The sequence below is a fragment of the Rhincodon typus genome, chromosome 3, assembly GCF_021869965.1.
Source record: "Rhincodon typus isolate 14 chromosome 3, sRhiTyp1.1, whole genome shotgun sequence".
Lineage (NCBI taxonomy): Eukaryota > Metazoa > Chordata > Chondrichthyes > Orectolobiformes > Rhincodontidae > Rhincodon > Rhincodon typus.
The window spans coordinates 114652164-114665325 of NC_063334.1; the positions used below are offsets into that span (position 1 = coordinate 114652164).

General features: G+C 41.7%; 1 protein-coding gene across 1 annotated transcript in view; it reads left to right on the plus strand.

The window, feature by feature from the left end:
* Window positions 1–13162, plus strand: part of glra3 (glycine receptor, alpha 3) — a 154734-nt gene that overhangs the window by 135249 nt on the left and 6323 nt on the right. Inside the window, exon 8 of the mRNA XM_048594971.1 lies at window positions 684–824. Within this exon, the coding sequence (XP_048450928.1) occupies window positions 684–824 (141 nt within the window). The remainder of the gene's footprint in view (window positions 1–683; window positions 825–13162) is intronic.

Consider the following 13162-nt stretch of genomic DNA (forward strand, 5'->3'; position numbering starts at 1 on the left):
ATGAGGAAGGTCCGATCAGCCATGATCCTCATGAATGCAGAGCAGGCTGGAGGGGCCAAATGGCCTACTCCTGTTCCTTGTGGTCCTTTAAAGACACTGTTGTATAATTGTTGCAGTCAGTAAATAAGATGAAACTCTACAACAAATGGCTCAGGAGTAATGTTCCCTCCCAAATGACGATCAAGTGATGACATGAGTTGCATTGACATTTGAATTATATTATGTTAGACTGTAATTGTTCCAGACAAAACAGTATGTGAACAATCCTTCACTTTTTTAATCCAATTTAAATTTAAAGAAAACCATGCATTTTGCATTCCTGAAATTTTCAGCTTGAATGTGGTCTTTGTTGTCATATTTTTAAAGAACTTATATAGACATAAGAGCTATGTAAGAAGTGTGAAATAACAGACAGCATGGTTAAAAATGGACTGAGGAGGGGGTAAATGCCAATGTAAGTGCCAGGATGGGCCATGCCCATACACAAGAAGCCAGGATTGAAAAAGGGCTGAGATTTAAATGGGTTATAGAGGTATAGAAAACATCGACCAAGAATTTCATTTTTCAAACTTATATTTCATTAATTTTAGGACATTTTGTCGCAGGCAACTTTGACTCTTTTGTAAGTGAATGTTAGCCTGGAATTTCAACCCTGGTCTATTCAATCACTCTCTCCACTGCAGGTGTCCTATGTTAAGGCCATCGATATCTGGATGGCAGTCTGTCTGCTATTTGTGTTCTCTGCCCTCCTGGAGTATGCAGCTGTGAATTTTGTGTCAAGACAACACAAAGAACTACTCCGACTACGGAAAAGGAAACGAAAGGTCAGAAACCACCTTCTTAAATTGAAGCTGCTTAAGGTTGCGTGCTGTAGCTGATGGATGCAATATTTTCTAACATATCACCACCTTAATTGTTCATCATTCCTAGCACCAGCTGAGTATCCAACCAGAGTGCACTCATAAGCACAAGGCCTGCATTGTTGATGGCATGACCCATTTTAAGATTGCACTTTCCATTCATGCATTTGCTGTTACACCAAGTTCCAAGCCATACTTGGGCTTCTGTTGGGAGGGGTAGTAAAATGTACAAAAAAAAATCTCAATTGCTAGTGGTTTATAGGAAACATTGGTGTAAAGCCTCATATTAAGTACCCAAACTTAATGAACTGAACTATGACTTCTTTCACAAGTAATGTTTTTTCTTGTGTAATTTATAGAGCTGGAAATGTTTTTAAAATGTTGAGACCATTGAAGCCCTTGTAGTTGTGCCTGTATTTTATCTTAATAGAATACTTTTCTGTTTCCCTTCTTTGCTGAACCCTTTTGATGAAAGAATGTTGAGGGGGTGCTTGATGGAAATGAAAACGTAGAAACGATACGACGTAGCAATGGCTTGAGAAGCAGCGAACCAATATACGGGACTTTGGCTCAAATCTACAGTTCAAATTTTGGGGTAAAATAACAAGCAGATGTCCCATTTGTTATGTGATAAACAGTGATAAATAGAGGAGTTGTCCTTCTGTTTAACCACATGTCTGTATCAAGTAGGAAGTTTCACCCCTTGTAGTCTGTTTACTGTTCATATGTGGTAAAACGTAGTCTCATCTTAAGGTACCTGTCTTGTTGAAATATCTATTTAGATCATGTTTAATCTCCCCAACAAAAGAAAGTTTACAAATGTCAAACAAAAATAAGACGAATTGAATATTTTCCCACTAGGTAGATGCGTTATTTGGATATTGGTGAGTTGCGAAACAAAGTTAGATCAGAAATCAGTGGAAATTCTGGGCAGGGCAAAGTTTAATATCTCCAACATAGTCTTTTATCAGAGTTAAGTTAAATCTAGTACGTACAGAATCGATCTTAAATGCAAATTCTTTGGATGGAAATATTAGGAGTTGACTCTATTTTATTGATGCATGCATTTTGTTCAGGATGGGAGACAACTTAGGGAATATCTGCAATTATATATTCAGCACTGAAAGGAAAGATTTTAAAAAACCATGCTGATAGGAACAAGAGAAGGAAAAAAGAAATGCTTCATTTTAAAGATGTAAAAGTAATTAAAATTTGCTAAAGAAGATCTAAACTTGCCAGTAGAGATGATTGACTGTTTCTTTGAAGACATTCCATTGTCAATATAGGGGATCATTGATTCTATGCAGAGTGTAAAGTGGTTAAACAGACCTGGAGAACGCATACATTGGCATATTTAGTATGAGGGGTCAGGGCTTGCGGGAATTTAGATTGGCTTGGAGAGTGGGTGAAGTGAATGAACTAGCAAGGATCCTGCGTGGCAGGGATGTGAGGCATGGACTATAGGGCTTTTATTTTTTCATTTATTACTGGAATGAAGTCCCAAAACACTAAGCTGGGCCTTTTAAACAATCCCTTTCTGCTAGTCTCTAACAGATACATTCTACACGTCAGACTTCAAATCAAGCAATCTATGGAAATGTTAAACAAGCAGGCACACATGCATGGTTCACAAGCATGGAAGCTGCTAAAGTCGATGAAAGCCTTATTATTCATTAAAGACTGCAATGCTATCAATAAAACGGAAAAGTAGGATATAAGATTGGAATATTTCAGCTCTGAGTGTTTAAATTTCAAGATAAAGCTGGATAGTCTGGGACTTCTTTTGCCTGGAGCATAGGGGCTGACCTTACAGAGATTTATAAAATCATGAGAGCCAAAGATAAGGTGAATAGTGAGGGTCTTTTCCCTGGGGTAGGGGAGTTCAAAACAAGAGGGAATAGGTTTAAGCTGAAAGGGGAAAGTTTTGAAAAGGACCTGAGGGGCAATGTTTTCACAGAGGGTGGTTCGTATGTGGAATGAACTGCCAGAGGAAGTGGCAGATGCAGGTACAGTTACCGTAGTTAAAAGTCATTTGGATAGGTACATGGATAGGAAAGGTTTAGAAGGATATGGGTCAAACGCAGGCCAATGGGACTAGTTTAGTTTGGGAAACCTGGTCAGCATGGACAAGTTGAACTGAAGGTCTGTTTCCATGCTGTATGACTCTATGACTCTATAAATGCACGAACATGACGAGTCCATGGGGTGTGCAACCAGCTCCCCCGAATGATGGATAAAATGCAGTGAGACTAGGGAGTGGACACTGCGGTCCTCCAAACTAAGAAATATGCCAACAAACAAGCATGGAAAACAGGATCAGGAGTAAACCAAATGGACCATCTGGGCTGTTCTGCCAGTAGTGCAAACATGGCTGATCTCAGCACCACATTGTCACCATTTTCGACATGATACCTTGGGAGACCACGGTTCTATTTTAGAAGAAGACAATAAATGGGAGATAACATGGTCGACACATACAAACAGCCATTCAACATTCCCTATTGAAGAAGTGTACGCAGTGGATCCATAGGAGTCAATTCTTCTGATTGCATTTTCAACTTCAAGGCAGCTAGCGGGAGTTGGGAACATCCCTGGCTTTGCAGCACCCAACCTCAGAGAACGTAGCTCTGGCAGGCAGGTTAATACTGGAATTGAGTGAGCCACCCATGGGACAAAGAACTTGGAGGCAGTCCTAGATGTGCAGAGGTGGGCTGCTTCACAGACCCCATCTTTGTGCTTTGGGACTTCATTCCAGTTGTAATAAAAAGAGCAAGGCACTCTAATACTTGCCCCTACACACTTGCTTCATCTTATCTATGTCAGCTCGCATGCATCACCCATCCTCCATGCCAATCTAAGCCCCTGCAACTCCAGACTCCATGGTTGTTCATGTTATCCATGCCAAGCTATGGCTCCTCTGTGCCCATCCAACTAATTTACACTCTGTATAGAAGCAGAGAACCCATATCATGACAATAAAACATTTTTCTAGAGCTGCAAAGAACCAGTCATTCAATCATTAAAAATTGCTTTTACTAGAGCCCAATAAAATGTCAATCAGCCAGAACATTTAAAGTATCAACCACAGAAACTGCAAGCACTTGAAAAATATGGTGTAAACATACATTGTGAAATTTACAGAAAAAGTTCAAACAGGCAGAAATGTCAGTCAGGCAATAGTATCCATGAGGTTTAACTGTTTCAACATTCTAATAGATTTCTGGAATTAGCCAACTCCATGCAAGTCCAAACACACCAACCCCCAACAACCCCAACTCCAGAGGGTAAAGAAATAGAGGCAAGTATTTTCTTACACCTTTGAAATCAAGATTAATATAGACAAAATGGGCTTGGCTTCAGGAAAAGAAAAGATAAAAATGAAAAAAATGTAAATGGTGTTAGAAGATAAATTCGTATCATCGGACTCAAGTGTCCTAGTCAGGTAAAAGTTCCAAATTGAAAATTAACTATTTTGGAGACTGTTAGTCTTATTCAGTATAAACAAAACTGAGATTTGTATTTTTTTAAATTTGTCATGAGTTATAGATGTTGCTGGCAAGCCTTCATATTTTCTAATCACTGTTTTCCCTTCGTATGTTGGTGGTGAGTCAATTACATGCATCACTATAATCTATCCGGTGTATGTCCAGGCACAGTGTTGTTAGGTGAGGGGTTCTAATAGTTTAACCTGGTAATGGTGGAGGAAAGGTGATATCCTTCCAACTCAGGATGGTGTATGCTTTGAAGGACATCTTGAAAATGTTAATCCCATGCACTGGTATCCATTGACCTTCTAATCGAGATATTGAAAGTATATTTTACAGACAGTATTAAGGAAAATAAAATGATAAGATAGAATATGAATCAAAATAGACAGCAACAGATAGATGGATAGATAAATTGATAAATAGATAGATAGATAGATATGAATATAACTATACATAGATAGCCAGATCCTGATAGATAGCTAAAGATAAATACAGTTAGATAATGTTAAAGAGTTTGATGCATCTATTTCTGTGTCCTATCTTTTCAGGTGGTTATCAAATTTTTGCATTATGTAAGTTGATATTTGTGATAATCTCCATTATCTCCAAGCTCAGTTGGATGGATTTCTCAAACAAGAAATGAACCATTTAAGTGAGCACTTTAAAGGGAAAAAGTTAGACAACATCAAAAAGGTATCAAGGCAATGGAAGCAGATATACTTGGTTTATGGTTGAATGTACATCTTTGAAAAGCTATTAATTGAATATAAAAAGAAATGCCAGAACTGATTGTCTATTCTGCTGCATTTGTTGCAGTGGTTTGATCTGGCATATTCTGTATTTTATGAAATATTCAAAGGATCACAAAATCAAATTCTCTGGGGGATCTTTAAGTTTGCAAACCATTCAAACAGAAGCAGGCTTAAATAACTGGTACATATGCTGGGGGAACAGATGGTCATATGTACAACTGATGCATTTGGCATATAATATTTTTCTTCTATTTCTAATAGCCTTGAGCAAGCATCATCTTTTTTACCAACACAGTTGTCTGGAGCATACTTCGTTACAGTACTATTTACTTGGACTCAGGAGTCTAATTCAAATGATCTATTACTTCAGACAGCCCCATATTTAACGGTTATACAGGTTCAAAGCAAAGCACATCTCGGCAAAAATTGTTGTGTTAAAAATGATAATGAAACAATTGCACACTACAATTGCATTTAATAAGATATTTCTTCAGCACAAATCCTTTTCTCTTTGGGGATTAATCTGCTCATTGCTTTTATTTTCACTGGTGTTTCACTCACAGTTCCAGTGAGCTATCCAATGGTTTCTTCTCTCCTCTTTTTAAATTCTTTGTTCGATAAAGTGACGTAAACGCACAGTCTGGACCAACACAACACTTGATGATTGTCCAGATCATAATCATAGAATTCCTCCAGTGTGGAAACAGGCACTTTGGCCCAACAAGTCCACACTTGTGAGCATCAGAGCATCCCACCCAGACCTATCCTTCATAATACACCTAATCTACACATCCCTGAACACTATGAGCAATTTAGCACGGCCAATCCACCTAACCTGCACACATTTGGACTGTGGGAGGAAACCGGAGCACCCAGAGGAAACCCACGCAGACGTGGGGAGAACATGCAAACTCCACACAGACAGTCACCCAAGGGTGGAATCAAATCCGGGTCCCTGGTGCTATGAGGCAGCAGTGCTAACCACTGAACCACCGTGCCACCCTAATGTTTTGTACCAGAGTTCAAGTCAAGGCCTGCTGGTCCACATTCCTTCTACAATCACTGGATCATTTTGTTCAGAAGTGATAATCTTAATCAAAGCCGTCTTCATTGATGCTTGGTCCCATGCAGCTGTTGATTTGATCCTGACAGATGTTGAGTTGTCAAGTAATTATGAGCCTCGAGGTTCGAAAGATAAGAAATAATTAGTCAGTATATGAGGTGGTGAGGAGGGATGGAAATATTAAACTCAGGTTTAAACGTCTATTTTTTCCCCATGTGTATGCCAACTATCACCACCTGAGTTAAGGAACACCAAGTTAAATACCTTTCTTGTACAACGTGATCTCTGTCCAAAAAAAGTAAAGGCAACCTGAATTAATTCACGGTAAAATGCAAGTCAGGTTCCACAGAACAAAGTAAGTGCATACTGAATCTTCTGGCAAAAATGGTCAAAGACTAGAATAAGCTGCTGTCCCAAGGACCAACGACCATCACCCTTCCATTTGACCCCAGAAATGTGGCCCACTTCCCTCCCCTATCTCCACCTACTCCCACACTACTGATCAGCTGTGATGGTCACCGCCAACCCCAGAAGACTGGAGTCCCCGAATTAGCCATGGACTGGAAAACACCAAATAATATTGCCTTCCAAAATATCCCCTGTCACCATGTTTTCAGTCATGCTTTCATGGAGCAGGAAACACCAGCCATTTCTAACTTGGGGACCTATCACAGATCCTGCATATACCAGTCACTCTTCATATTCATCCCTGTAGAGCAGGCAATGCCCCCAACCTGCAGCTACAAGTCAGAGTTGTGGGCTCCACATCCACTCCTGTGAAATGTTCTAAATCTTGGGTAATCCTCTCCAGGACACTCAGGTCCTGATGCAGATCTCTTTTAAGGGAACATCCAGGAAAACTGTGCCCCTGTCCTCAGCTGTCTCCTACCTGCTGTTTGTAGAGAGGTGGTTACATCTTCATGTTCATTCCTCCAGGATGCACCACACCCTTCTGAGAATATCACTGCTTTCCTGATGCTTGTATCAGGGGAGGTGATGGCCTCGTAGTATTACTGCTAGACTATTAATCCAAAAACTCAGCTAATGTTCTGGGGACCTGGTTTCAAATCCCAAAATGGCAGATTTGAATTCAATTTAAAAAAGCAAATTTGGAATTAAGAGTCAACTGATGACCATGAAACCATTGCCTGACTGTCAGGACAAACCCATCCAGCTCACTAATGCCCTTTATGGAAGGAAACTGCCATCCTTACCTGGTCTGGCCTATATGTGACTCTAGACCAACAGCAATGTGGTTGACTCTCAACTGCCCTCCGGAATGGTTTATTGGGCAACTCATTTCAAGAGCATCAAAGGATTGGCAATAAATGCTGGCCAGCAAGCAACACCTATGTACCACAAGTGAATTTTAAAAAACTTGCTCCAATTCACCACTGCCCACCCTGTTTCAGCATCTGCTCCTGTGCCTGGGTGAATGGGTGACATATTTGGCTGCGATGAGGTTGTTGAGTGGAGGGCCTTTGGATTCTTCAAGTTGTCCTACTCTCAGAGGAGGATAGAAGAATTGGATACTGTTTGTCCTTATCATCCTCTTCATTTGAGACTTCAGAAAGTTGTATTCCTCCTCTGCCTCACCTTCTTAAGCCCCTGCGTCCTCTGCCCAGCATCTCCATGCTGCACGTCGAGTAAAGAAAAAAGACTCTGGGAGCCAGCCCTACAATGCCCCGGGTATGTGGCCTCACCATCACTCCAGGAACGTGGCCCCTCCGCTGCTCCGGAACTGTGGCCCCTTCAACACTCCGGGGATTCGGCCCCTCTGGGACTCGCTCCAAACCATGTCCGATCTGCCAATGTCGCTCTGGTCCGCATTCACTTCACTGTCACTGCAGGGCAAGGCCCGCGCACCAGGCTCCCACCCCCGCACAGCTCATTTCCACCTCCTGCCAAAAATCCACAAATAGAACTGTCCAGGCAGACCCATTGTTTCAGCCTACTCATGCCCCACAGAACTCATCTCTTCCTACCTTAACTCAGTCTTCTCCCCCCTGGTCCAATCCCTACCCACATACATCCATGATTCATCTGACACCTTATGCCGGTTTCAAAACTTCCAGTTTACCGACTCCAGCCACCTCCTCTTTACCAGGGATGTGCAATCCCTTTATACATCCATTCCCCACCAGGAGGGTCTTAGGGCTCTCCGCTTCTTCCTGGAGCAAAGACCTGAACCATCCCCACCCACCACCAACCTCCTCCGCTTGGCTGAGCTTGTCCTCACTCTCAATAACTTCTCTTTCAACTCCTGTCATTTTCTTCAGGCAAGAGGGGTTGCCATGGGTACCTGCATGGGCCCTAGTTATGCCTGTCTCTTCGTGGGATACATGGAACATTCCTTGTTCCAGTCCAATTCCAGCCCCCACCCACAACTCTTTCTCCGATATATCAATGATATCATCGGTGCTGCTTCCCTCTCTCATCTGGAATTGGAAAACTTCATCAATTTCGCCTCCAACTTCCACCCTGCCCTCACTTTCACCTGGTCTCACTTTCACTCTGACTCCTCCCTTCCCTTGCTTGGCATTTCTGTTTCCATTTCTGGGGATACATTGGCCACTAATATCCATTACAAACCCACTGACTCCCACAGCTACCTGGACTATACATCCTCACACCCTGCTTCCTATAAAGACTCCATCCCATTCTCTCAGTTCCTCCATTCCGTCGCATATGTTCAGATGAGGCCAACTTCGAAAAGGGAGCCTCCGAAATGTCCACCTTCTTCCTCAACCGAGGATTCCCCAGCTCCGTTATCAACAGGGCCTCAATCGGGTCCGACCCATCTCCCACACTTCCGCCCTCACTCCTTCTCTTCCCTCCCGCAACAGCGATAGGGTTCCCTTTATCCTCACCTACCATCCCACCAGCATCCACATCCAGAAGATCATCAGACGCCATTTCCGCCACCTCCAGCAAGATGCCACCACCAGACACATATTCCCCTCCCCTCCTTTGTCTGCCTTCCGCAGAGACCGTTCCCTCCGAAACACCCTGGTCCACACTTCCTTCATCCCCAACACCTGCCCACAGCCCTACGGCACCTTCCCCTGTAACCGGCGAAGGTGCAACACCTGCCCATTTACCTCCTCCCTCTCCAGTATCCAAGGGCCCAAAAATACCTTCTAGGTGAAGCAACACTTCACCTGCACTTCCCAGAATCTAGTCTACTGCATTCGCTGCTCACAGTGTGGTCTCCTCTACATTGGGGAAACGAAGCGTAGACTTGGCGACCGCTTCACAGAACATCTACGCTCTGCTCGCAAAAAAGACCCTGAACTACCTGTTGCCTGCCACTTTAATGCACCACCCTGCTCCCTGGCCAACATCTCTGTCTCCAGCTTGCTACAGTGTTCCAGTGAAGCCCAACGCAAGCTCGAAGAACAACACCTCATTTTCCGCTTGGGGACCCTACAGCCCTCCGGCCTCAATATTGAGTTCAATAATTTTAGGGCCTAAACTCTCCCATGTCCCAGCCCCCCACCCCACACACCAGGACTTGTTACCACATAGCCTCCACTACACACCCCCTGTTGTTAGTCACTAACAGTCCCCATTAACAACTATTCACCCTCCCAGCCTGATCGTTAGCAACTCCATTGTCTGTCCAACTGTCTTTCTCTCTCTTTGGGCTCTATCCTATCGTTTACTCCCTACCCCACCCACCTCCCTATTTTCTGCATATAAACTGATGTTTTCCCAGCCACCATCAGTTCTGAGGAAGGGTCACCGGACCCGAAACATTAACTCTGTTTTCTCCTTCACAGATGCTGCCAGACCTGCTGGGCTTTTCCAGCAACTTTATTTTTGTTACATGTAACATGGTGTTTTGATGACTCCTTGGCCTTTAGCTCTCCACCAAATTCATTTATTCTAACAGGGTATCAGATCTCACCAGCACTCTACTTAAATCCAAAACGGTCCTTATCTTCTACCAGGCATGACGGCCCAGATCAGTCTCCTTCCTGAAACCTATCTGTTTCTAAGGGTCTGCAATGATGCTACAGGAAGAGCTACCACCCGCTTTGTGTCCAGGTGTTAAAATGTGCATGTTACTTTCCTTAAATTCTGATTTGAATATCTGTGTCCATGAGAGGCAGCTCCTATAGGCTTGTTTTCATGGAGATCTACCCTGAAACTGGATGGACTTGTGCCTGGGCAGATCTCATGGTAGAGCATATCCTCCTCTGCAAACTATTCCATTTTATCTTGATTTAAAAGGGTACTGTTTCAAACATGACAATCTTATAAAATCTAGTGCTCACAGTAATATCTGATATCATTTTCAAAATACAAACACTACCTGCTGAACCACTCCTCAAAACTAAAACAGCTGCAGTGAGAGATGCATTATGATGGCTTATATCCATCAGAATTGAATAAATCCTCTGAGGCTTCTACAACCTCTGAAACAAGTCCAAACCTGAGTTTCTTGGAGGAAGCAATGGCCTGTGGTATTATCAGTAGATCTATTAATTCAGAGAGCTAGGTTATGTTCTGGGGACCTGGGTTTGTATTCTATCATAGTAGATGGTACAACTTGAATTCAATTGAAATAAAAATCAGTAATTATGAGTCTAATGATAACATGAAACTATTGTCAGGTAAAAAAAATATTGGGTTCACTGGGTTCAAAGAAGAAAACTGCCATCCTTACCTGGTCTGGCTTAAATGTGACCCCAGACCCATAGCAATATGGTTGACTCTTAACTGTCCTCTGGGCAATTAGGGATGGGCTACAAATGCTGGCCTAGTCAGTGATACCCACATCCTGTGAATGAATGAATGAATAAAAATAAATAACTTGTTTATTTGTCTGAATTGCCAAAGTTTCCCATTCTTTTCTGATATGGTATGAAATAAGCGGCTTTTGTATCACACAATGAGGCACAAACACACAGAAACGTTATAGTGTCCTCCTGAAATTCCACTTTGTTATTTTACCCAACATGGTAACCAATTTAAATTGAAGGGCTTCACATTGCTGCTTAAATTGCAAGCACCAGAATCTGGATGAGTGACTTTCGTGTTGACATGTCATAATTATCACAGCCCACATCTTAAAATCTGTTGACGTATTAAGAGATTGTGCAAATCACTGGAAGACATTTGTGTCACTAAGATAATTATGTATCCAGCATTAACCTTCGAATAACCATGGAAAATGCAGTTTGAATTTTTATTTGTATGATGCACAAACAGTTTCAATTTTATAAATCTTTCGAGGTTAACTTGCTAAACAGGATTGATCTGAAAATACAGATGATTATTCTTGTCCATTTTGAATGTGATTAATGGAATAAGGAAACATGACAGCTATAAAATATTGCAACTTTGTCAGCAGCTTTGTTATGGATTAAATAGGTAATTCCATGCTAGGAGCTGTAGTCCATTGCAGTGAGCGACCAGAGAATTTCGGTAAAAATATACATCATAATTTCAAAGCAGAATGGCATCAGACCCATGAGTAAGAGTCGTGTTTGGACCTGATTGTGCTGTTGTTCAGAAACTCTGTGTACTGGGAGAGTAAGGACTTGTAATTCCTTCAACAATTCAACTTATTCTCATCCTCTCCTGAAAGTGCCACTGTTTTATGATTCCAAAGGCTTTAACAAGACCTTAGCACCTTAGCTTATTAGCAGTCCTTTGTATTTGAACCTCTAGAATGAATGCTAGCAAATTATTCCTTCAAGAGGGTGCACTACAACCTGATTTAATTTCTAATTAATTCTTGGGATGTGGGCATCACTGGTGAGGCCAGCATCTTTTGCCCATCCCTTACTACCCCTGAGAGTACCACCACCTTGAATACTCCAATCATGCTGCGAATGTCCTCTCCCAGTTCTACCTAGCTTACATCAATACAGCATTAACAAAGTAAGAGTGATATGTTTCCAAGCTGGATGGTGCAGAACCTGCTGCAGGCTTGGAGTTAATGGTTCCCCCTATATACTCCGAGGTTGGTAGAGATAGTGGGTTTGAGAATGACTCTCAAGGAAGCTTGATGTAAGTTGCAATGAAAAAAATTCTTGATAACTGTAGTGATTGGTTATGAGGTCAGCCAAGTGGACTCCTTGAATATGAGTTCCCTGACTGGGCCTGTTAATCTGGTCCAATCAGGGAGCCCTGGCTGACAGATATAAATAGGAGTGTCAGACATCCTGTTTTCTCTGAGAGCTGGCTCTACAGAAGCCAGACCAGTATCAAACACTACACATGTGTAATGAGAGGATACCGGCCTCTGTGGAGTTATTTCAATAGCAAAGGGATTAAAAGTGAGAAGTCCAGCAAAATTTATCTCTCTCCAAATCAATACTTTGGAAGTCAAATCTGAAGGCTCCAACTCATACCTAATAACAAGTCATAAATTGGGTTTAGGGTTGTACAAATCTTAATGGTTCAATAATGCCAACTAAGCTAGCAGGAATGACAAATTCTTATTTGAGCCTATTATCAACTCATTTCCCTGATGTTAATTGTCAGATTGATAAATTAATGTCAGTGGAATCGATCAATACTCACCATCACAAATTAGACTCATCGTGTTAATCTTGTTCAAGCGCATCAAGCAATCCTTGAGTTCCCTTCACAGGATTCCACATCAACCATGTGGATGAGAAAGAGCTTTTTTAAAAATCCTTTTTCATCTACCTCAAAATTATACTGTATAATACTGACAAACAGATTAAAGAATCATCTGAATAATTTCTATTGTATTTTAGCAAAGGTGTTGAGTCTTTTCCTTTAAATAATTCTGCTTCCTGTCAAAAAGCAGAGAAAGGGATTTTAGAGATAATAATCTTCAGCACAGATGGGAAACTGTACTTTCTTTAAAAGTCTTTCTAAGGTCAGGCACAGAGGGGGCAATCAGTAATAGCTGCAAAGTTTGCAAAGTATATCCTTTCTTTTGGTATATATTGGAATGTATACATCAGACTGTATACAGCTCAAGGTGAGAGATAGGTTCCTTCAGAAACAAATTTT